Raw genomic sequence first — 22,408 nt, 5'->3', positions numbered from 1 at the left:
GCAGTTATGGGGGCATCTGCATTTGAATGTAGCATGGTCACCATCAAGCCTCTGGATGGAGCAGAAAAGCTCACTACAAATTGAAGGTTCAAACGGAAGTTTGGTGACGGAAACCGCAGGTCGCTTTTGCCATGAAACTGCAGTTGCACGCTTTTGGACATACACGGATTCCAACCTCTGCCCCATTCAACTCCGGTTTGGTGTTATGTGGGAATGGGGCCATTACCCCTGCTCTTTAAGGGTTAAAACATTAGATGCATTCTCATGACTGTTTTTCTGTCCCCAAAGGTTAGCAAGGATCAGTAGGTGATCCCAGCAGTAGGGGTGAGTCCGAACCGGTCCGGCGGCCATTCTAAGGAATGGCCGAACTGCCGGACCGGTTCGGCCCTGGCTGGTCCGGGTCCGGGTGGGGGGTATAACTTTAAGGGCGGGAGGGCTTTCTTACCCCCTCCCGCCTCTTCACCCCATCCAGCACCCATATTTAACTGAATAACGGGGCGCTGGAAACCAGCCCCATGACCAGACTGACAGGCAGACCGTGCAATCAGGCACCCCTCCCTGAACTCTGCGATTGCATTTCAGCAAATCCCAGGGGATGGGCACTTCTAATTGCCATACTGGGGGCACTACATGTGCCCACAATGGGCAGGTGTACATTCTGGAAGAGCAAGGCAGGGAGGGACTGTTCTATGCATCCAGGTACTGAGAGTTAGACAGTTGTCAGGAGGTGATGGTATAACCCCAAGGGGCCCATTGATCTCTGGCTGGCTTAGCAGGGAGGAGTATGCCCACTCAGCCATTGTCCTGTTCCCTATCAACTTGGCATCGCCTCCTTGTTCCAGCAAATAAGCTTGTCCTCCAACTGATTGGTGCCATCCGCAAGGAATACAACTTTTGGAAGTGGGCTTTGGCCCCCAACTTCCACAGGGGAAAAAAAATAGAAACACTGTAGGGAAGCCCCATCATACCAAGGGCACCAAGGACATCCTTGGGCAAGAGGTATCCAGGAGCCACCAGGGAAACCCTTCCCATCCCCATCTCTCCCTTTTATCATGTCATACAAGCACATACACCCCCCTCACACACACACCTTCACCCCAAGTGAGTAAGCAGAATCTGATGGTGCTGGTCCCACAGGCTGTGGATTGGCTGCTGTCACATGAGTGGCCAGGTCTCCCTGCTGGCCTCTTTCAGTGGAGTGTGGGGCTGCTGGCTATGTGTTGCTGGCTGTGGCATGCTGTGCTGTAGCTTGAAGGGGCAGGAATGTGGGTGTTGGGGCAGGTGGACGTGTCAGGAATGGATGGTGTGTTGTGTTGCTGAAGCGCCGCTGAAGGTGTTCTGGCTGTGTGGTCATTAAGTATGGATGGGAGGCCAGAGCATCAGGAGGCCAGAGCATCAGCAGGCGTAGTCTGCTGTGGGCTCAGGCATCCATGGGTGATGTGCAGGAGAAGGTACAGCATGTGCAGCTAGCCTGGATGCATGTGGGGCATGGGTTCACATGATCAGTGGATCCTGGTCGGGGCATTCAGCCAGATAGCTAGCCTAGATCTGATCCTGGGTCAAATATCCTGGATAACACTGCAGAACCTAGTCAGGATTCCTGCCATGTACACATTCCTATGATCACACTGATGTTGGTCAACACGAACTGGGATTAACATGGTTGTGAAAATGTGACCACTGTAAGAGTAATTTGTCCAGTGTCTATGCACTCCAAGGAAATCATGGCTCAGATAAAATAATGTAAGAATATTAGAGTTTGAAGGGACCTTGGACTCCTCACCCAAACCCCTGCTCAGTGCAGGAAACTGTTGCAGCATTTCCAAGAGATGGCTTTTCAGCCTTTGTTTGAAAATCTCTAGAGAAGGAGAGTCCACCACCACCACATGAGACAGATTGTTCCCTCATTGAATAACTCTTACAGTTAGGGAGAATCTTCCTAATGTCTGCTTCCTTTCAAGGAGTCAGATGCTGCTGCTCTTAGTGATGGAAGTCCACAACCACAAATTAGCAGGAGAGACACAGTACGATATGTCGGGCAGGCTGGAGCTTAATAAAGGCCAGTGCCAGGCAAAGCAGAAAGATACTTTGAAGAAAGATGCTGGACTGCTCTCCATCTTCTGCTCCAAACCAAGAATTGTATTTCAGCTCAGAACAAGACACAGACACCTCTCTTACTTGGCTGCTGGGGTGGTATTGAGAGTCTGCATCCCGAATCTCTGATGAGGAATTGCTCTTCTCCCCCTCCCCCTGATTTCCAGTTTAAGGAAACCTGATTAAGGAGGCAGCCCCTTAAAATATGCCAGGGGCTACATCCTGTAAACTGAGGAGAGGGACAGGAGAGTGGGGTCCAACACAATGTCAGAAAAAATAATGTCAGGGTTGCACCCTGAAGGGTCAGCCTTGTCAACAGTGCCAGGCTTTTAATTAATTAATTTTAAATGGCTTGTTTTATATTGTAAAAAAAATCCTTTTGTATATTAGTTGTATTTTACTTATGTAAACTGCCTGGGGATGCACATATCAGGCGGTATATAACTATGATTGATTGAGAAATAAACAGACAAACAAACAAATAATATTTTTTACTTCTGACTCAAGCTGACTGGATTGACTTTGGGGGTGGGGGGCATTTCGGCCCTCCCAACAATTTCGCTGTCAGATTGGCTTGGATCATATCAACATTTCTGCATACAGAGGCATAGCACTCATGAAACCATCACAGAAGGAAAGCACATGTGGCATATACAGTTCTGAATATACTTATGATGTAAACTGCATAAAACCATATTTTGGACCTCATGCATACAATTGTGTTGGGAAGTTCCTTATAAGCGTTGTTTCATCAGCAATGATAAATTTGCGTATAAAACAATGTGGTCTGCGGCATAGTTTCAAAGCATTGCAAATGGACTTCAGATGTGCAGCAAGGCATAGATTAACAAGCTCTGGAGATCCATCCTCATGGATCATTGGTAAATATAGAGGTCCGCACCAGCAACAAGTTCAAGTACACCAAATAATCCACATACATTTTTAAGTTGCTGGTGGGGGGCAATGTAAACAGTGTAAATGTAGAGTGTGATATCTGCAAGAACAAGGGTCACAAGGAGAACAGAGATGCTGGTGAAATCGTTGTTCAGGACTGGGCTCAGATGTGAATTTGGGGGGCTTGAAAAAGCCCTCCTGAGATGACAGGCAAATATTTAGAGCCTCCAAATTTCTTTTCTGCATCGGAGTTGATGGACACTTGATGGCTTCACTACCATCCCCCAAAACACCCTTCCTGCCAGTCCGAGCACTCTTAAAATACTCCTCCCCATTCTTCCCCAATCTTTAGTTACTGGTGGTGTGAATGATCTCCCCACAGTCCAGTGTGCTGTGCAGCAGTGTACCATAGGAAATAAAAATGATGGTGCACAGAGCTGCATCTCGCCCCTAAACTCGTCACACTAATCACCCCGATGCACTTTACCTAACTGGGTAAAGCTAAAATAATGGTAGTCTTTTGAACTTGTCATCTTCCCAAGGACTATGGTATGTATGTCAAGTCCAGAACATAAGAACAGCCCTGCTGGATCAGGCCCAAGGCCCATCTAGTCCAGCATCCTGTTTCACACAGTGGCCCACCAGATGCCCCTGGAAGCCTACAGGCAGGAATTGAGGGCGTGCCCTCTTTCCTGCTGTTACTCCTCTGCAGCTGGTAAACAGAAGGCCTAAAGCCATGTGAGTGAACTAGAGGAAACAGTTTCCTTTTTGCAGCAGTATTCCATTGAGATTATTTGCAGAGATCTGAGCAGTCCTAGATCTAGATGAAGTAAAAACTAGATACACTTCTGCATTAAACTGTACTTGCATTTTTGTAATCCAGGGGTTCCCAACTGGTGGTATGGGTACCACTGGTGGCACGTTGAAGAGTCCCAGGCGGTTCTTAGCAGGGGCTCAGCTGTATGCTGGATTGAGCTCTCTGCTCCCTCCCTTCTGCTTCCCCATGTGTCCTACGGAGTTCTCAGCTGCCCCTGCATCTCCTCTGGAGTCCACCTCCACGTCCACATCCGGCCCTGAATCCTTCTGGCAGAGCTCGTCCAATTGCAAGCTCTGTTGGCAGTGTGCACAGCCATCTTGCTATCGGTTGGCAGTGGGTGGGTGGGCTGGCTGGCTGATTCAGAGGCAGGGTGGCCTGAAGCATACCACGTGTGCTTGTGTGTATTTGCTGCCACTGCTTTTCTTCAAGGTTCCCTGTCCTCACCAAGGCTCCTTGCTCTTCCTTGACCCTGTGCCACCCTCTGCCAACTTCCTGCTTCCCTGTCTCCTCTCGTAAAGGTGTATGGTTGCTTGCTTGCTTGCCACCACCACCACCACTCCTTTTCAAAGGCACCTTGTCTCTTCAAGGCTTTCTCATTCCTGCATCCTCTCTGAACTCTCCTTGCCCAAATCCTCCTTGTCTCCTCTGCCTCTGCTTTTGTTGAAAAGTGGTATGTAAATATTCCTAAAACTAGTAGTCTTTGGTTGTGGATGGGTGGAGGGTAAACTTGGTTGGGGGAGCCTTTAGTAATTCCCTTGTTACTAGTAGATTGATTGTGGTTGTGTTCTTTTATTTGGATAGAAGGGATGGGGTAGCTGTCATCCTAAATGTAACATTTAAATTTATGTGTGTGTGGTGTGTGTGTTCTCTCTCTCTCTCTCTCTCTCTCTCTCTCTCTCTCTCTCTCTCTCTCTCTCCCCAAGGGGGTACCTGAGCTGAAGGTCTGCAGCAGAAGTGGTACGCTTGATAAAAAAGGTTGGGAACCCCTTCCTAATCTATAGAGCAGTAATGACTGGTGAGTGTGGGATGTTTGTGTGAGGGTGGGAAAATATAACTTTAAATGGTGGCAAACTACCGTTGGTATGCAGAATGATGTGCAAGGCAGAGGCACTCGACCCAGCATTCTGCAGGGAGGTTGACCCACCCCCACTGCTCAGTTGGTCTCCACACATGTGTGGAGGCCATTTGAGGGGTTAGGATGGCAGGTTTGTGCTGTGCTAACCTCTCAAATAGCCTCTGCACATGCACAGAGGCCAACTGAGCAGCAGGGGTGGGCTAAGGGACCCTCGTGAATTCACACAACCCACCCACCTCCCCACTGGGTTTTTGTGTGTGGAAAAAACTAATTAAAAATTCCATTGAAATACTTCTTTTTTTTATTTCTGTTTTTCGGCTGTTATAATTTGCAATTCATTAGAAGCACTTATGCCTGCATAGAGGCCAACTGAGCAGTGGGGTGCAGGCAGCATTTCTTGCACCAGGCAGGTAAGTCTGCTGCCATTTAAAGTGATATTCTCTCCCCTGCCCCTCAATAGTGTTCGCTGGACGCTACTGCTATAGCTCACATACAATCAGTGGGATGCAGAATCTGAGCAACTATCATCCTCTCCCTGGGTGGCTCCCTGAGCTTCTCAAAAAAGCCCTTGTTGAGGTGTTGTCAGCTACAGGAAGTGGGTGGAGAGTCTGTAAGTGTGGCAGAGCTCCACTAGTAAAGCAGGTGTTTCTGTCCAGCTTTCACTCCTTCCTCTACAGTGGCCTGTAGCCCATGGTGCTGATAAGTTCAGTGGGGCTTGAACGGAATGCAGTATTATGTACAAAGTACGTCTGTAATATTTCAACTTGTATCTCAGTCCCAGTTAGAACCAAAGAACAACAAATAAATTATTTCAACAGGTTTATTCTGAATATGGGACAGTATAATAAAATCCTTTCCAACAGGTGCTAAATAAAGAAAATTTTCTGTAGAGATTGCCCCCAAGTTCTGTGAAAGTTTTGCCCCTGAGTTCTATGGTTGCCCTGAAATTCTGTGGAAAAGAATTGACTCTTTGGATTGACTCTTTCCGATATTAGAGTAACTAAACACAACGCACAGTAGGATACATTCATACTCTTATGTTCTTGAACAGTTTTAATTCTTTTCTTCCAAAGCCGGGACTCCTGCTTCACAAAGGCAAGGCCTTTTAAAACAACTAAGAATTAAGCTTAGTGAGGGAATGAGTAATAGTTCCAGGTATTTCCTAGGCAACACACCAGTCTGTTCTGGGTAGAAGGGGGAGGCTTTGGCCTCCCCCTCCCTTTCCAAATAAGTGAAATAACAAGGCTTGGAGGGAGTGGCGCTTATCTACAGCTCTCTTAACAGGAAACAAATCAAACATGCCAGCTGCTTTCTGCATTGGGTCATATATGGTATAATTTTTAGTCATCTTCCGCTTTTGGAAAGTGGAAGGAAAGAGTTAATATCCCGAGGCACTCAGGAGCATTCAGGTGTGACTTATTTCATTTCTTGGCTGTGGCAGTTAGAGTTGAAACACTTTTGGAAAGCAGCTGTCGGAGTTGCTGAAACAGAGCTGTACAGGAGATCTTAGAAAATGGCTGACCCTGAACCAAATTGTCCTGAAGAGCTATCTCGAAAATTGGCACTTGAAGATTCCGACCCTACAGCAGATGGATCTCAGATCTATGAAGAATGTAAGAATGTAGGACTGAAAAATGAAAGGGAACTTCTGTCAGAACTTGAAAGAAAAGGCACCCTTACCAATGGAGGACACCTGGGAAATGATCTGACTGAAAATGGATCCAAGGAGGAGCCCCCAGGCCAACCTGGCTTGATTGGGGAAGGGGACACAGTGGAAGAGGAAGAGGTTCTTTGTGACTTCTGCTTGGCTGAGAAGGTGAAGGCAGTGAAATCCTGCTTGACTTGCATGGTAAATTATTGCCAAGATCACCTGCGGCCTCACCTGGAGAATGCCAAACTACAGACCCATAAACTCATGGACCCAATGAAGGACATTGACATGCAGAGCTGTGAGGCCCACAAGAGGCAGCTCAGTTGGTTCTGCCATACTGACCTGGCGTGCGTCTGTGAGGAGTGCCTTGCAGATGGACATAAAGCACACAAGGCAGTTCCCTGTGCGGAAGCCAGGAAAGAAAAGGAGGTAAATTATGAATATGTGTATACTATCGATGTGGTGATGGTGCAGACAGAGGGAGTGTCATGGAAATACGGGGCCTGAGTACTCTTTTCTTTTCTTAAAAAAATCTCAAAATATTTTACATGGTTAAAGCTTGTTTGTAGGCTAGATGCCACTGAGTGAAGCAGTTACTTTTTCTAGCTATCACTTTACATGTGGGATATCCTGAGGTTTTATTGTCTATTAGAAGGGTTATGGAGCTGGAGTATTATGCAGGATGAGCCCTTCTTCTCAAAGGAGTACTTGTCCTTTAATACAAAGGGAATTTGGCAAATTTGGATGAGTAAAGGCAAGCCTTTACTTTTTATGAGAAAATGCTTGTATTGTCAAATGTCAACTAAATTCAGGGCATATTCATACAACCCCTTGAGACTACGGAAATTGTCGATTCTGCTGTGTTGCTAAGGGCTGGGCCCATTGTGTGACTGCTGACTGTACATGCAGAACAGGGCATAGATTATTTTTTGGCACTTGAATGCAGCTTCTTGAAAAGCTATGTTTAAGTGCCAAATACAAATCCATGGTGAGTTCAGCATGTCCTTTTGACAGTCAGATGGTCTTCTCAGCCCCTAGGAATATGGCTGAAGTATAGGCTGCCACAGAAATGTAGTTGTCACAGGTATCTACAATCAAGTGAATAGGACCTTCTTATATCCCAAAGAAGGGTTTGTCCTTCTTCTGTAGGCATGTTAGTCCCCTAGGCTTTGGTTCAGAGGCTGCCACATAGACTAGCCATGCCCTGTCTGTGATTTTCAAAATACTCTGCATTTCTTTTTCCAGTACTGCTCCTCTTCACTGCTGCTCAAACACACTGACTGGGTATGAATTACTCCCTCCAGAGCAAACCCACACAAATAACCGAGTCTTTCAAGGCACATGAAAAGTCTGTTGAAGTTAGTTAGGGGCTTTGAAACAAGGACTGAGGAAGGTCATTCAGGGTTTCGCCACAGGGATTCAGAGAGAGAGAGAGAGAGAGAAATGAAATTGATTGCCAGGAGGTCTAGGACCAACAAACGGAAGTACTTTTTCACACAACACGTGATCCACTTGTGGAACTCTCTGCCACAGGATGTGGTGACAGCCAACAACCTGGATGGCTTTAAGATGGGTATGGATGACTTCATGGAGGAGAGGTCTATCAATGGTTATCAATGGCTACTAGTCGGAGGGCTGTGGGCCACCTCCAGCACCAAGGGCAGGGTGCCTCTGAGTACCAGTTGCAGGCGAGTAATGGCAGGAGAGAGGGCATGCCCTCAACTCCTGTCTGTGGCTTCCAGCGGCATCTGGTGGGCCACTGTGTGTAACAGGATGCTGGACTAGATGGGCCTTGGGCCTGATCCAGCAGGGCTGTTCTTATGTTCTTATGAGAGAGAGGGAGAGACTGATAAATTGGAATGATGAATTACATAAGAACAGCCCTGCTGGATCAGACCCAAGGCCCATCTAGTCCAGCATCCTGTTTCACACAGTGGCCCACCAGATGCCACTTGAAGCCTACCTGCAGGAATTAAAGGCATGCCCTCTCTCCTGCTGTTACTCCCCTGCAACTGGTACTCAGAGGCATCCTGCCTTTGAGGCTGAGGTGGCCTATAGCCCTCCAACTAGTAGCTGTTGATAGACCTCTCCTTCATAAAGTTATCCAAACCCCTCTTAAAGCCTTCCAGGTTGTTGGCTGTCACCACATCCTGTGGCAGAGAATTCCACAAGTTGATTATGTGTTGTGTGAAAAAATACTCCAGTTTGCTGGTCCTAAATTACCCGGCAATCAATTTCATGGGATGACCCCTGGTTCTAGTGTTATGTGAGAGGGAGAAGAATTTCTCTCTATCCACTTTCTCCATGTATGATTTTATAGACCTCTGTCATGTCTCCCTGCAGTCATCTTTTTTCTAAACTAAATAGCCCCAGGTGTTGTAGCCTTGCCTCATAAGAAAGGTGTTCTAGGCCCCTGATCATCTTGGTTGTCCTCTTCTGCAACTTTTCCAGTTCTACAATGTCCTTTTTTAGATTTGGTGAACAAGTTTGATGAGAAAGCAGCAAAGCAAGAGGTACTGAGATAGTTCTTTAGTACTGAAGAACTGCAAGGATTTATTTAAAGAAAAGGTTACAAACTAATGTTTAAAAACCTGCAGCTTAATTTCAGCTGTAGTTCATGGCTGCAGAGAGAGACCAAAAAACCCAGCTATCTCTTGAGAGACAAAATGGAGACTAACACTGGAAGAACAAAGAGGGGAGGAGTCTAACACTTTTATCCATGACCCTAAAAAAACCCCAGTGGTCACTATGAGACATTGCAGCTGAGAGCTGATACTGCCTGGGTCCTAGCTCCAACAGGGTCATCTTAAACTCAGAGTCATAATCGATTTGGGTAAATACAGTAGTTAAGTTCTGCAAGCAGTGGATATTACTTTCTGAAGATCAGTGCATGTTCTTGCCAACTGAAAAACAAACCATTGCATTCCTCATGCAGATGTTTAGGGAGAAAACTCAAACAGTCTAGTTTCTGCACCCTTTCCAAATAGATAAGGTTAAAAGTAAACACTGTCCTGCAATTCTCATCCGCTAGGATGAAGATAAGACAAGATCCTCAAGACAGAATGTATGCTTGAATTAAGGTGCAGGTTTTGAACCAGCAAGCATATGGGGGATCTTTCCCGTGTCCCAGATTCCACACTGAGATCTTCCAGGCCTGAAGCGTTTCACTCAGTCATTTTGTTTTATAATGAATGAAAATAATGCCAGCAATGGCTGTGAATCATCATTAGGCGGAGGAGGCATTCATAGCTGTCATGACTTACTTGTGTAGTGGGTGTGTGAACTCTTTGCCATTTTTTTCCTTCTTGTTCACTGGGATGTGATAACCAGTATTTGATGTTTAATACTAAAGAATTCATTTAAGGTTCATTGTTGCTGCTTCCTTTTTTGATTTCTTTTTACCTCCACCTTGCTGCTTTTCAGTTTCAAGGATGAAAACTCTGAAATAAAATTGGAATTCTTTCCTACCATTCTACATTCTCTTTGATAGAAAGAATTGGTTCGGTTATGAAACATAATCCATTGGGATTTGGTTGTCATTGATTATGAATAGTAGCTGTTTTATACAGATTACAGAGTTGTGTGATAATAGAAGTGGCCAGTTGGAGGAAATCTAAAACTTAAAACGATGACAATAGATTGGAAGGATTGAAATGTATTTTCATTTTATAAAATATTTAAGACTGCATAATTTTAATTTAGGTTTTGTTCTGACAATTAATTAGTTATATATTTTTATTTGAAATATTGTATTGGGTTTTCTTTATTATTGTTTAATTGAATAGGTTTTTTACTTTATTGTTTGTTTGTTTGTTTTATTGTTTGCCTATTTGTTAAATGAAAAAGCTTTCCCTAATGCTCTTAGTTATTTAAATCTCAGTGCAACCAATTTAATAATGAACTAGTAGCATTAAGCTGAATTCAAAAGATAGTTTAAAATCAAGGTATGTTAAAGATCTTGAGGGATGCAATTGCCTCTTTGAGGACTCATCACAGAAAATGGATACTTCAATTTGATTCATGAAGTTTAAAAGTTGTTATTGTGCTATATGGATCAATAATCCCTTGATTCATCTTTTCCACAGGATGAACTTCTTCAGATTCAAGCAGAATATAATTGGAAACTGAAATCAGCTGAAAATGCCATCGTTAAACTACAAAAGAATTCAGAATCTATAGTAGTAAGAGCAATTCTCTGCTTGAAGCTTAATCTCTGGTGGTGATGATAGCATCACATTAGCTGTTCTGAACTATATTAAGAATGCTTTACTATAGTCAGGCTTTGCTATCGTTTTTTGCTATAAATTTATTGTTATGGGCAGGGTTTTTTTCAGGGACCTCAGTAACCCTACTTTACCCTTATAAAAGCAGCTGGGTTCTTTTCCTTTCTTTAAAGAAAAACAGTGCCTAAAACTTGCAGCTCAGCAGTTAATGATCTTTCTCTTGCCATCTTCTCTCTTGTTCTCATTTTCTCATCCAAATATGATTTGTGACCCAGATAAGGTCATAACCTATCATGTGAAGTGTCTCCTTATTAATCTCTCCATACTAATCACAAGTTGGTAAACCTTTGCTATGTCCCCAAGAAATATTCTGTGCAAATGCACCCCCCCCCCATGCTTCTTTTTTCAAAGCCAGAATACTTGCAGGTGACAAACCTTACAAAATGGGGGATGGCAGGCCCAATCCTTTTGTGGGCTTTTGTTGTGGAAACCATTGGATGATATCATCTGGCAGATGAACCTCTGTGTCATGTTTCCACATAACAGTCAGGCTTCCTGCAGGGTTGGCCCTCATTAAAATAACAGACGAGTGATTAATGCAATTTATTACTGTCTTCTGGAAATCTTCTTGAGTCACACAACCCTCTAGATATGCGGGTAGTGCCTTGAAGAATGTGCTGACGACCTTGCTAACCCAAGAAGGTATATCTTCTTCTGCAGAGATGTCTAGAGTAGCACTAGTTTGACAGGCGCCTGCCGGGAGCCATCTAGTTGACAATTGTGGGAGTCAGGATCCTGGACAAGATGAGCCCTTGATCCAGGAAGTCCAGGTCTCTCTCTTGACTTTTCAGCTTAAAAATAAGAATAATGATGCCTTCCTTAACCTACTTGTTATGGAGATACAGGTAAAACTGAGCAGACAATATTCTGCCCAGTGGCTCAGAATGTTTCACAGTTTCCACCTTCCAGTGCACACTGGCCTGTGTTTGTGGAGGCCCTGAGAGAACTGACATGCACAGACCCGGCACTTTTTCTAATATCTTTAAATGGAGATAGCAACATTATATTCAACACATTAGATTACTCATATTTGTGTTTTATTCTTCCACATTGATGTACAATCTCCTTTTTAGCCTCTTTGCACAATATTTTTGGCTACAGACCTGCATTTCTGATTGGGTGAAGATTTGTGGTAAAATTCTCCTTATTACTTAGTAGGAATGTGCACGAACCCGTTCAGAGGCCCTTTTATGGGCCTCTGAACAGGTTTGAACACCCGGCGGTTCAGAGGCTCAAAGGCGGGGGTGGGGGAGGGTGCACTTACCCCTCCCTCCGCCTCCCGCCTTTTAGTAAAGGCTCCATTGGGGTGGCAGCATACCTCCCTGTCGCCCCATCCCCTCTTTGGCTGGAAGTGGCCACGGTGACACACACTCTTTTAACTCAGCTTACGGGCACTCTTGCGCCTGAAACCCGGGTTCAGCGGCAGGCTCTGTAAGTGAGCTTGCCGCTGAGATGCCGCCAGGAGCCACATGGCTCCATTGCTACACACGAGCAGCAGGAACCGGGTTAGGCTCCCTCAGCCCAGTTCCTGCTGCTCATGATTGTCCTTGCACATACACCAGTACCCCTCTCCCTCTCCTTCCCTCTCCTCTAATGAGATATATGTAGTTGGCAGGGGGGAGTCTGCGGACATGAGGCTGCTCCTCCCACATGTCCATTTTAACCCCGCCAGCAACTGGACTTTTGGTAGCAAGCATGCATTTCCCCCTTTGCTGAGCAGGGGCTTGTGGGGTCTTTGCTAAGCTGGTCTTGTGGTAGCAAGCATGCATTGTCCCTCTTGCTAAGCAGGGCCTGCCCTGGTTGCATTTGAATGGGAGACCACATGTGAGCACTGTAGGATATTCCCCTTGGGGGATGAGGCCACGCTAGGAAGAGCACCTTCATGCTTGCATGCAGAAGGTTCCCGGTTCCCTCCCTGGCATCTCCAAAACAGGGCTGAGATAGAGTCCTGCTTGCAACCTTGGAGATGCACCTCCAGTCTAACTAGACAATAATGAGTTTGATGGACCAATGGTCTTATTTGCTATGAAGCAGCTTATTATGTTCCTAAGAAGGGCTAATGTTTACAAAAGGCTAGCAGTTTTCCTCCCAGTAATTTTCCTGTGGCTCTGATATTTTAATTAGTACTGTTGGCTTAAGCTTGAAATGGTTTACTGCCCATATTTGCAAAACAAGAAATTTTCTTCACATGTTCTCTCTCTGAATCTTATGTTTAATGCCCCTGTTTTAGAGACAACTAGAAGATATGCATTATTCAGCTGTTAATTCATGATAAGGAAAGACATGAATGAAGGACCCCACCCAGTAGGTCTGGGAAAAATAGTCTGGACATATTTGAACTCACAATGGTGCCTTCTTGTTCCTGCAGAGTTCAGTATCTGAAGTGAAAATCATGGTGCAAGGGCAGTTTGAGGAGCTGCTGCAAGCTGTCATGAAGGCCCGCTCTGAGGTGCTCACTTTCCTAGAGGAGAAGGAGCGTGCTGCAGTTAATCATGCCAATGGGATAAAGAACCACCTTGAGAACAAGCGAGTGGCAATGGAGGAATGTAAGAACAGGCTGGAGAAGATGGCTACTCACACCACTGACATCCTCTTCCTAAAGGTGCTTTGAGTAATGATGCTGCAAATGGCCAGTCAATAGAGCCGACCTATAATGGCCATCACGTTTGGGTTCATGAATCATTAATGCAGTCAGCACATCCCATTTCAGACCATGCCTTTGTGTGAGCAGCAGCTGCAGCGTGCACATATGGAGCAGCTCCTGTGTATATTTGTGTGAGCACTGGTGCGCCCTGCAGCTCCTGTGCATGTTTTTGTGAGCAGGGGCTCTTCAACCAGGGTATTCACATGCACAGCCTAACCCAGGCTAGGGCAGCCCAACCTGGGCTAGGCTGCATATGTGAGGTGGCGGGATCGGGCTGCCGCCTCACACACCAAGACTGAGTTTTAAACCCGGAGTTTAGCCGAAGTTAAGCAAACCTATGGTTCGCTTAACCTCGGCTGGCGATCGTCTCGGCCAGGGATTCTCAACATTGGGTCCCCAGATGTTATTGGACTTCAGCTCCCATAATCCCCAACCAAAGGGCACTAGGGCTGGGGATTATGGGAACTGAGTCCAATAACATCTGGGCACCCAATGTTGAGAATCCCTGGTCTGGCTGACCGCTGCTGTATTAGACAACTCCCCCCCCCCGGCCCACCGCCATTTCCAGCAGCGAGCTGGGGTGAAGGAGGGGCTGCACTCATGCCCTGCAGCACACTGGGATGTGGGAGGGAGAAAGTCCTCCCGCTGCCAGCATCTCCCTCCACCGCACTGCTGCTCCTCTGGGTGCGTGGTATGGCGGAGGCGAGGATGGCGGCTGCTCATCTGTCGGGGAAGGCAGCCAAGCCACTGTCTTCCCTGCAGCCCACCCAGCCTCCCCAGTGCGGCCATGTGCACAACCTCAACATGTTTCCATGGGTTTCCTGCTGTGGGTGCACGTTTGTATGAGTAACCACTGCTGGGTGTTTGCATAAGGTCTGGCTGTGTGTGTTCATTCTTGTGGAAGGTGCTGCTGTTGTTTGTGTCTTTCTGAGATTCTTTGTTTGAGCTAATCCTATAGGTTTGTGGAGTTTCCCCCCCATTTTTTTTTTTGGTTAAGAGCCATTCCTCTGCATGCTGGTGTGGACAGTTTCTATTGCTGTGTGTGCTTGTGTTAGTAGCAACCCTTCCATGTCTCTGGGTGAGAAGCGGTTGTGTGTCTTTGTTACAGCAGCCGCTGTTGCTGTTGTGTCTTTGTGGAAGCAGTAGCTGCTAGCAGGGAGGTGGAGGGACCACCTGAGGAAGTTCTCCAATATTTCTCCTGAACTTCTCTTTTGAATACCCCTTTGAAGAAAATTCTGGCCCCAGCCCTATGTGCTGTTTGTTGTGTGTGTGAACTGTGCTGCTGAGTGACTGCTGGTGTGAGCAGCTGCTTCTGTTCATTTTTGCTTGGGGGCATTTTGACTTCCATGGGACCAATTTTCTATCATTTTTTCTGTGACGTCTTAGAAACATTCAACTGGTTTGGAGGGGCACAAAAGTAGGAGCACATACACGAAGGCAGAGCAAAACAGAATGCCTGTGGTCACTAAAATCAATGGCAGGACATTAGAAAAGATCCCACTGTAAGAGCGAGAGCACATTGGAGCATTCCCTTAACAATTAATGACAACAGCTTCGTAAAAGGCTGAGAGTATAGTAAATCCTGCTTTTATTTGTTACAAACGTATATCCTGCCTTTCCATTATTAAAATAATGCCCAAGGTGACTTACAAAAATCAGCAAAAACCCTGAGATCTCCTGTGGCTTCAGGCATGGTTGTGTGGAGTCCTCACCAGTGTTCCCTCTAACAGGGATTCCCAGGCGTTGTTGACTACAACTCCCATAATCCCAAAGCAAAGGCTATTGCAGCTGGGGATGCTGGGAGTTGTAGTCAACAACATCTGGAAATACCTGTTAGAGGGAACACTGGTCCTCACCATTGCCGGTCTTTAAGAGCAGATTAGAAAATCATTTGGTTGGTTAAATCTGAAGGGCCTTTTTAAATGGAAAGAGACATGGTCTGTGGGAGGAAAGCTGGTCTTGTGGTAGCAAGCATGACTTGTCCCCTTTGCTAAGCAGGGTCTGCCTTGGTTTGCATTTTAATGGGAGACTACATGTGTGAGTTCTGTAAGATATTCCCCTTAGGGGATGGGGCCACTCTGGAAAGAGCATCTAGGTCCCAAGTTCCCTCCCTGGCATCTCCAAGATAGAGCTAAGAAAGACTCCTGCCTGCAACCTTGGAGAAGCTGCTGCCAGTCTGTGTACTATCTATCTATCTATCTATCTATCTATCTATCTATCTATCTATCTATCTATCTATCATATTTCTATACTGCCTGATGTGTACATCTTTAGGTGGTGTACAACATTTAAAATAATATTTAAAAGTCAACAATTATTAAAATTAATTATAATTAAAAGCCTGAGAAAACAGGAGACTCTTGAGGGTCTTTCTGAAAACAAACAGAGAAGGAGATGTTCTTATTTCAGCAGGGTGCATATTCCAAAGCCCTGGGGCAGCCACAGAGAAAGCCCGGTCACGAGTGGCCACCAAACAAGCTGGCGGCAACCATAACTGGACTTCTCCAGAAGATTGTAACAGGTGGCAGGTTTTACAACAAAGAAGGCACTCTCTTAAATAGCCTGGACCCTAGCCATTAAAGGCTTTATAGGTAATAACCAGCACTTTGTATTTCACCCGGAAACATTTTGGCAGCCAATGCAGTTCTTTCAAAACTGGTGTTATATGGTCCCTTCATATTGTCCCAGACACCAACCTGGCTGCTGCATTCTGTACCAACTGTAGTTTCCAGACTACGTACAAAGGCAGCCCCACGTAGAGCACATTACAGTAATCAAGCCTGGAAGTTACCAGGTTATTTACCTCTAGAAATGGACATAGCTGATGTATCAGCCAAAGCTGATAAAAAGTGCTCCTGGGAGACCAGGGGGAGCTTTTGGTCCAGGAACAATACTGAGTTAGATGGATCAATGGTCTGACTTGGTATGAAGCAGCTTCCTATGTTCCTTCCTATATTCCTAGAGTCCTCGTATATGACTTTCAGATATATATCTAAGGGTCCATCAGTGGAGATAGGCATGCACAACTATTTAATGAAGGCAGTTCCAGGCATCTGACAGAAAGATAGTCTCAATGATCCATGAGATCCTTTCCCACTTAGCAGTGATAGACAATTATGGGCTCAAAAAGTGTGGAGGTGGGAAAGCTGACTCTGGGTTTTAGGATGCTGCAGCAGGGTAGCTGAGCTCAAGATGCCTGGCGGATACCCCAGAGATCCCAGAATTCCTAGGAAGCAGGCTGAGAAAATGGGCTCATAGTACCAGAAACAACTTCTGGCTGGAACCAGCTGAGAGACTGCTGGGCTTTGATGGCTCATACTAGTTACATGGAATATGGATGCCCACACCTGTAGCCACTGTGCATGTGCAGAATAACTGCACTGGCAGGGGGAGAGAGAGGGCTGAGCAGTGCCGTGCTTTTCCTCTGCCTTAGCACTGCCTACAGTTTTGTAAAAGGCAGATAGAGAGGCTATTCCCATGATTGCCCAAAAGCGGGCTAAGGGAGCCGAGCCTGATTTTGGGCGATCATGTGCTGCAACGGGAGCCATGTGGCTCCCGTCAGCTAGCCACATCACACACCCCAATGAACTTCCGGGGGCCACACGGCCTCTGATTCCTGCAGCCTCGCTGGCTCCATGACGGAGCCGACAGCCATGTGGGTGGCTGATCCGGCTGCCCAGAGAGGAGGCAGTGATCGTCTGTGGGGAGGTAAGCGCTTTCAGTAGCCTCCTGCAGCGATCGTGCAGATCGCTTCAGAGTGATATAGCCTGCTATTTTGTGGTACACTCAGGCATTCTGAGAGGCATGAGTTGGTATCTTGGGATTCTGACTAGGACAACAAGATGCTTTCTCCTGGGGAATTGGTGCTTTTCAGAATGCTTTACAGTGTTCAAATACTGTACGTGAGTGGAAGTTAAATGAAAACTAAAACTATGCATGTATGTGGGTATTTATTAATAGGAATATTGTGAATTCAAGAAGAGTGAAGGAGATGACACACTGCCCAGTGTGTATATTGGCCTGAAAGACAAACTGTCAGGGATCCGAATGGTGGTCTCAGAGTCCACTGAACATCTTTTACAACTTTTACGAACTTCCTATAAGGAAAGGTTGCAGGAGTTTGCCAAAGATGGTAAGTATCCCTCCCTCCCTCCCTCTCAGTAATGCTTTCCTCTGTTATTGTTAGACTTGAAACAGTGATGCTGCTTTGCTTTTTACAGAGGATGCTGGTATCAAAACAATGGTGTCTGCAATTGTCCCATCCAAACATCGCCTATCAGCTCCAGAACCCAAGGGCAGAAATGACTTTTTCAAATGTAAGTCTTTTATGGTGCAGCCCTGCAATCTTTTGTTTGAAAGTAATAGTTTTATATTTACAGTAAGTGGTGATGGTTAGCATACATAAATACTGCATAAATACTGTCTTGGTGTTGTTAATGTTCTGTAGGCTTAGGAAACTGCCATATACTGAGTCAGACCATTGGTCTATCTAGCTCAGTATTATCTTCACAGACTGGCAGCGGCTTCTCCAAGGTTGCAGGTGGGAATCTCTCTCAGCCCTATCTTGGAGAAGCCAGGGAGGGAACTTTGAAACCTTCTTCTCTTCCCAGAGCAGCTCCATCCCCTGAGGGGAATATCTTTCAGTGCTCGCACTTCTAGTCTCCCTTTCACATGCAACCAGGGTGGACCCTGCTTAGCTAAGGGGACAAGTCATGCTTGCCACCACAAGACCAGCTCTCCTCTCCAAGACCAGCTCTCTTCTCCAGACCAGCTCTCCTTAAGGCTTGCAGGCTTAAGTGCTAAGAGGATTGTCAGTTTCCCCTTTCTGAAGCTATTTTAGTGCAGAATTCTACAGCTCCACAATCTCTAGACCAGGGCTGCTCAACTTTGGCCTTCCTGCAGATGTTGGCCTACAAGTCCCATAATCTCTGGCTATTGGCCAGTGGCCACTGTGGCTGGGGATTATGAGCGTTGTAATCCAAAAACAGCCAAGGGGCCTAAGCCTGCTCTTTGAACCTAAGGTTCACTCATGCAGCAGCTGGAGCTGCACACACTCAGCCCTATCCAGCATTGGACAACTGATTGGTGAGGAGAGAATAGTGGAGGACTACATCATGATGCATGCTGTTACTGATGTTCTGACTGGAGCTAGATGTATGCAGTCCTGGCAGCTGGGTCAGAGGCAAACTCCTTTTTGCTTGGCATGGTTTCTTGTCTGGGATGGGATAGGCATGTGGAAGCTTACCTCCATGTGCTTCTGCCCAGGGCACCTGTGTCTTTTGAACGTTGACTTCCGTAAGTCTACATATAAATATTGTAAATGTTTTTCTTCCATACACTGTCAAGATTTTGTTAGGAGGAGGGAAAACAAAAGTAAGTGTTTCCTTCCAGAGCTCATCCCTTGTATTCAGTTTAAGGTAATGCTTTTAGAGATGGGTAAAGTACTCTGAGCTCACCTCAGATTAGTCCAATAATTATCTGACTTCTTCACCAGAACATCAAGAAGAGCTCAGACCATTGGATGAGACCATGGATGAGCCAATCCATGCAGAAATCTAGAAGTTCTCCACCTTTCTGTCATCCCTCCTCCTCCTCCTCCTCCTCAATCTTAATATAGTGCTATCCATACCTGTGGCACATTACAAATAATGGGAGGAAGGTCCCTGCTTTGAGGGGCTTACATTCTAGATTCTGACATAAGAGAAAAAACAAAGGAAGGGGAGGGAAATGGTGCTTAATTGTGCAGATGTTTCAGTTACGTGTACAGTAAGCAATGGGTACTAACGTGTTGTTCCAAAAGCTTCACAGAAAAGGTGGGTTTTAAGACACAATTTGAAAGGAGTACGAGGGGAGGCATGGCACATGTGTCCTAGGAGACAGTTCCAAGCATAAGGAGCTGTGAGAAAGAAAGGACAGAGTCAGCCGAGAGAGCAGGAGACTTGCTAAGGGTGGTGAGCTAAGGGTGGTGGAGCTAGAGAAGCAAAGGTCATGGGCAGCAAAGTAAAGGACATGTTTTACTTACCAGTCTTAATGGTGGTGGGAGTCGGGACAGTGGGAAACTCAGTAGCAGCACCATGTTGTTTTGTTGCAGCCCAAACAAAATGTGTGAAATCTGAATAATTTATTCATATTGTAAAATCTAGTTGGGGTTTTTGGATGCAGAATTCAGTATTATTGTTTAGTGCAGATTTCCCACCCCCCTAACCATAAATGTATATTTCCCCTCCGTGCAGATATTTGTCCAATAACATTTGACCCTGTGACAGCTCATCGCTATTTGAGACTCTTGGATGACAACTACAAGGTCACCAATACCACACCATGGGAGCACCCATACCTGGATCACCCAGACAGATTTGAGCACTGGCGCCAGGTGCTGTCAGAAAAAAGCTTGTATATGGGCCGCTACTACTTTGAGGTTGAGATATTTGGGGCTGGCATTTACATTGGTATGACATACAAATGCATTGATCGGAAAGGATCCGAGAGCAATAGCTGTATCTCGGGGAATAACTTCTCTTGGTGTATTAAGTGGAATGGCAAGGAGTTCTCAGCTTGGCACAGCGATGTGGAGACACCATTAAAAAGCCAGGGATTTAGCAGGATAGGCGTCTACTTGGATTACCCTAGGGGCACCCTCTCCTTTTATGGGATAGCTTCGGATGCTATGAGCCTCCTGCATAAATTTGAGTGCAAGTTTGCTGAACCACTCTACCCGGCCTTCTGGCTATCAAAGAAGGAGAACTCTGTGCGAATTGTCAAGTTGCGGGAAGAGGCTGAGCAGAATCCAGCACCATCTTCTCTTACTCCTCCAACCTCAGGAGAAAGTGCTAAAGCTTCTCCCAGCATTGCTTTAGCACCTGAGACTGAAACAGGGGCAAGTACAAAGACTTTGGATTCGTGATGGAACCCCTGATTAGATTATACGATCATGGGCAATACCTGCTGGGATCTGAACCATTCGTACAAATCATTAAATACATTGTTCCTTTTATTTATTTACAGTTTGGGTTGCTTATTAGCCCCTTTCAATATCACCTAACCTTAACACTGGGAAACAAAGCAACAAATGGTCCATTCTCTCTCTCCTTTTAAAAATGGTGATATCATAAGGATTTTATTTTTTTATCCTCGGCCCCCCCCACCCCCCGAATTAGCTTTCTTCAGAGGGAAGAATACTGGATCCTTACGTTGTCTTTGAAAACTGTTGTTAAATTGCAAATTCAGGAATGGAAGAGAGAAGGCTTTTATACAAAACTGCTTGCTCTCCAGTGCAAGAGGCAATGGAAATACCATGGCCAGTCGAGAAGAGTCTCCCCATTTCTTTCCAAGCCATTCTGCCGGTCGTGGTGGTTCTAGTCATACACCACGCTGACCAAAGGTTTCATAGGACAATCTGTGTCCCATAAACCGCTTGTGAAGTATTTCAACATGGTGTGCTGTCGCTTGGTGTTCAAGGTTCCTGTGCTAAGCAGATTGTTCAAGCTGAAAAGGACCTGAAATGGACACTGCAAACTTGAAAAAAGGATAATATGGCTCTGTACTCCACATACAGCTGATATATTGTCCCACACTGGAAGTTATACTATAAACATCCTATTTTCTCATGGTGTATACTGTTTACTGGGCATAACTGCTGACTTTGTACAGACACCATAGCAATTAACCTTTCATGTCTCTGGCCACATTTGCACGTAATGGCAAATTGCAGGTAGACAAACCCAAGGTTAATTTTTATAACCATGAATCGCATCACAAACGTTCATCCAACTATAGCACGGCAACCTCTGGTTTCAGGGTAGGGGAGCACCTTCCCTCTTCCTGGTCCACTGAGTCTGTATCCCAGCAAGCTCCATAGCATCCACATGGCCAGATTGTGGGCAAGACGTCACAGCATCTGCAGGGCAGCTGCCATTGGCCATGATCTTCAAAGGGATGAGCAGAGCACAATTGTGTCTTTTCAGAATGGGCCACCTGCCCTTGGCAGGGAAAGGGCATTTAATTCCCTTTAAATGGCATTTAAGCCCTTATTCTGACTGCAATTGCACCTCCGCCCTCGCAAAAGCCCTTGATCAAAACAGTCTTGCACAATCACAATTTCTGGCAATGGGGGGATGCTGAGGGACACTATTTTCCTGTTACTCCAGGAAGAGATCACGATGACTTCCTAGCAGGGAATATGTATATGAGGGAGGGCAAATGATCCTGGAGTCTGGTCCTCTGTGACCAAGGTTGCTCTTGCGAGTGCAGACCCCAGCAAAGTAGTCCAGGAACACTGAAGCATATTCCTGCCCCCGTGTTGGCTTGCCTCCTGGTGATTGCTCCTCTCATGAGAGGGCCAGTCCACTGGGGAGGACCAGAGACTTCAAAACCTTCAGTCCTCCATCGGACGGTGCTCTCATGAGTTAGACTACCCAAATCAAGGGGCCCTGCTTGTGTGCCCCCCCCCGCCCAATTCTCTCTGGTAAATAATAGAACCTGTACTCTGTGAACCTCTCCTCTGCAGGCAACCCCTTCATACTCCCACGGAGTAGTAGCTTCTCCAAATGTCCAGGTGGTACTGGGTGGGCAGACTAGGAAAACACGGGGACCAGGGATAGATCTTTACTCTCATTCAAATTTTCTGGGTTTGGACTGGTGTTGCAGATTATGCCGATTGGCTGCCACAGGGAATTGCGGGAGAGGGGAGCCTCAATTACAGGCGATCCCAGGAAAGTGGGGTTGCCGTAACAGGCAAAAATAAACATGGATGTGTGCTGATGAACAAATCAGTGTGGCAGAGGGCTTGCTTGAACTGCTTTTTCATGGTAGTCACCAAGACAGGGAAAAGGGTTGCTGAGGGGCCCCCGTGGCTTGCTTGTGTTGAGCAGCATCTGCCGTCCAGCCTGCATGGGTGTGTCTCCATGGTTGTCCTTGGGAGAAGGGGCGTCTTCACACCTTATTAATAATT

The 22,408-nt window shown here is 46.0% G+C and overlaps 1 protein-coding gene across 1 annotated transcript; it reads left to right on the top strand.

The window, feature by feature from the left end:
• The first annotated feature begins 6,157 nt into the window (after window positions 1-6,157).
• TRIM16 (tripartite motif containing 16) lies at window positions 6,158-20,462 on the top strand. Its single transcript, XM_053289005.1, has 6 exons — window positions 6,158-6,960; window positions 10,617-10,712; window positions 13,183-13,416; window positions 17,419-17,590; window positions 17,679-17,774; window positions 19,692-20,462. Exons 1-6 carry the CDS (start codon window positions 6,394-6,396, stop codon window positions 20,360-20,362), a joined length of 1,836 nt encoding a protein of 611 aa, XP_053144980.1. The 5' UTR covers window positions 6,158-6,393; the 3' UTR covers window positions 20,363-20,462.
• The last annotated feature ends 1,946 nt before the right edge of the window (window positions 20,463-22,408 follow it).

The sequence above is a fragment of the Hemicordylus capensis genome, chromosome 2, assembly GCF_027244095.1.
Source record: "Hemicordylus capensis ecotype Gifberg chromosome 2, rHemCap1.1.pri, whole genome shotgun sequence".
Classification (NCBI taxonomy): Eukaryota; Metazoa; Chordata; class Lepidosauria; order Squamata; family Cordylidae; genus Hemicordylus; species Hemicordylus capensis.
Note: the sequence above shows the minus strand (reverse complement) of the source record. Positions and strands in the feature narration are given on the sequence as shown.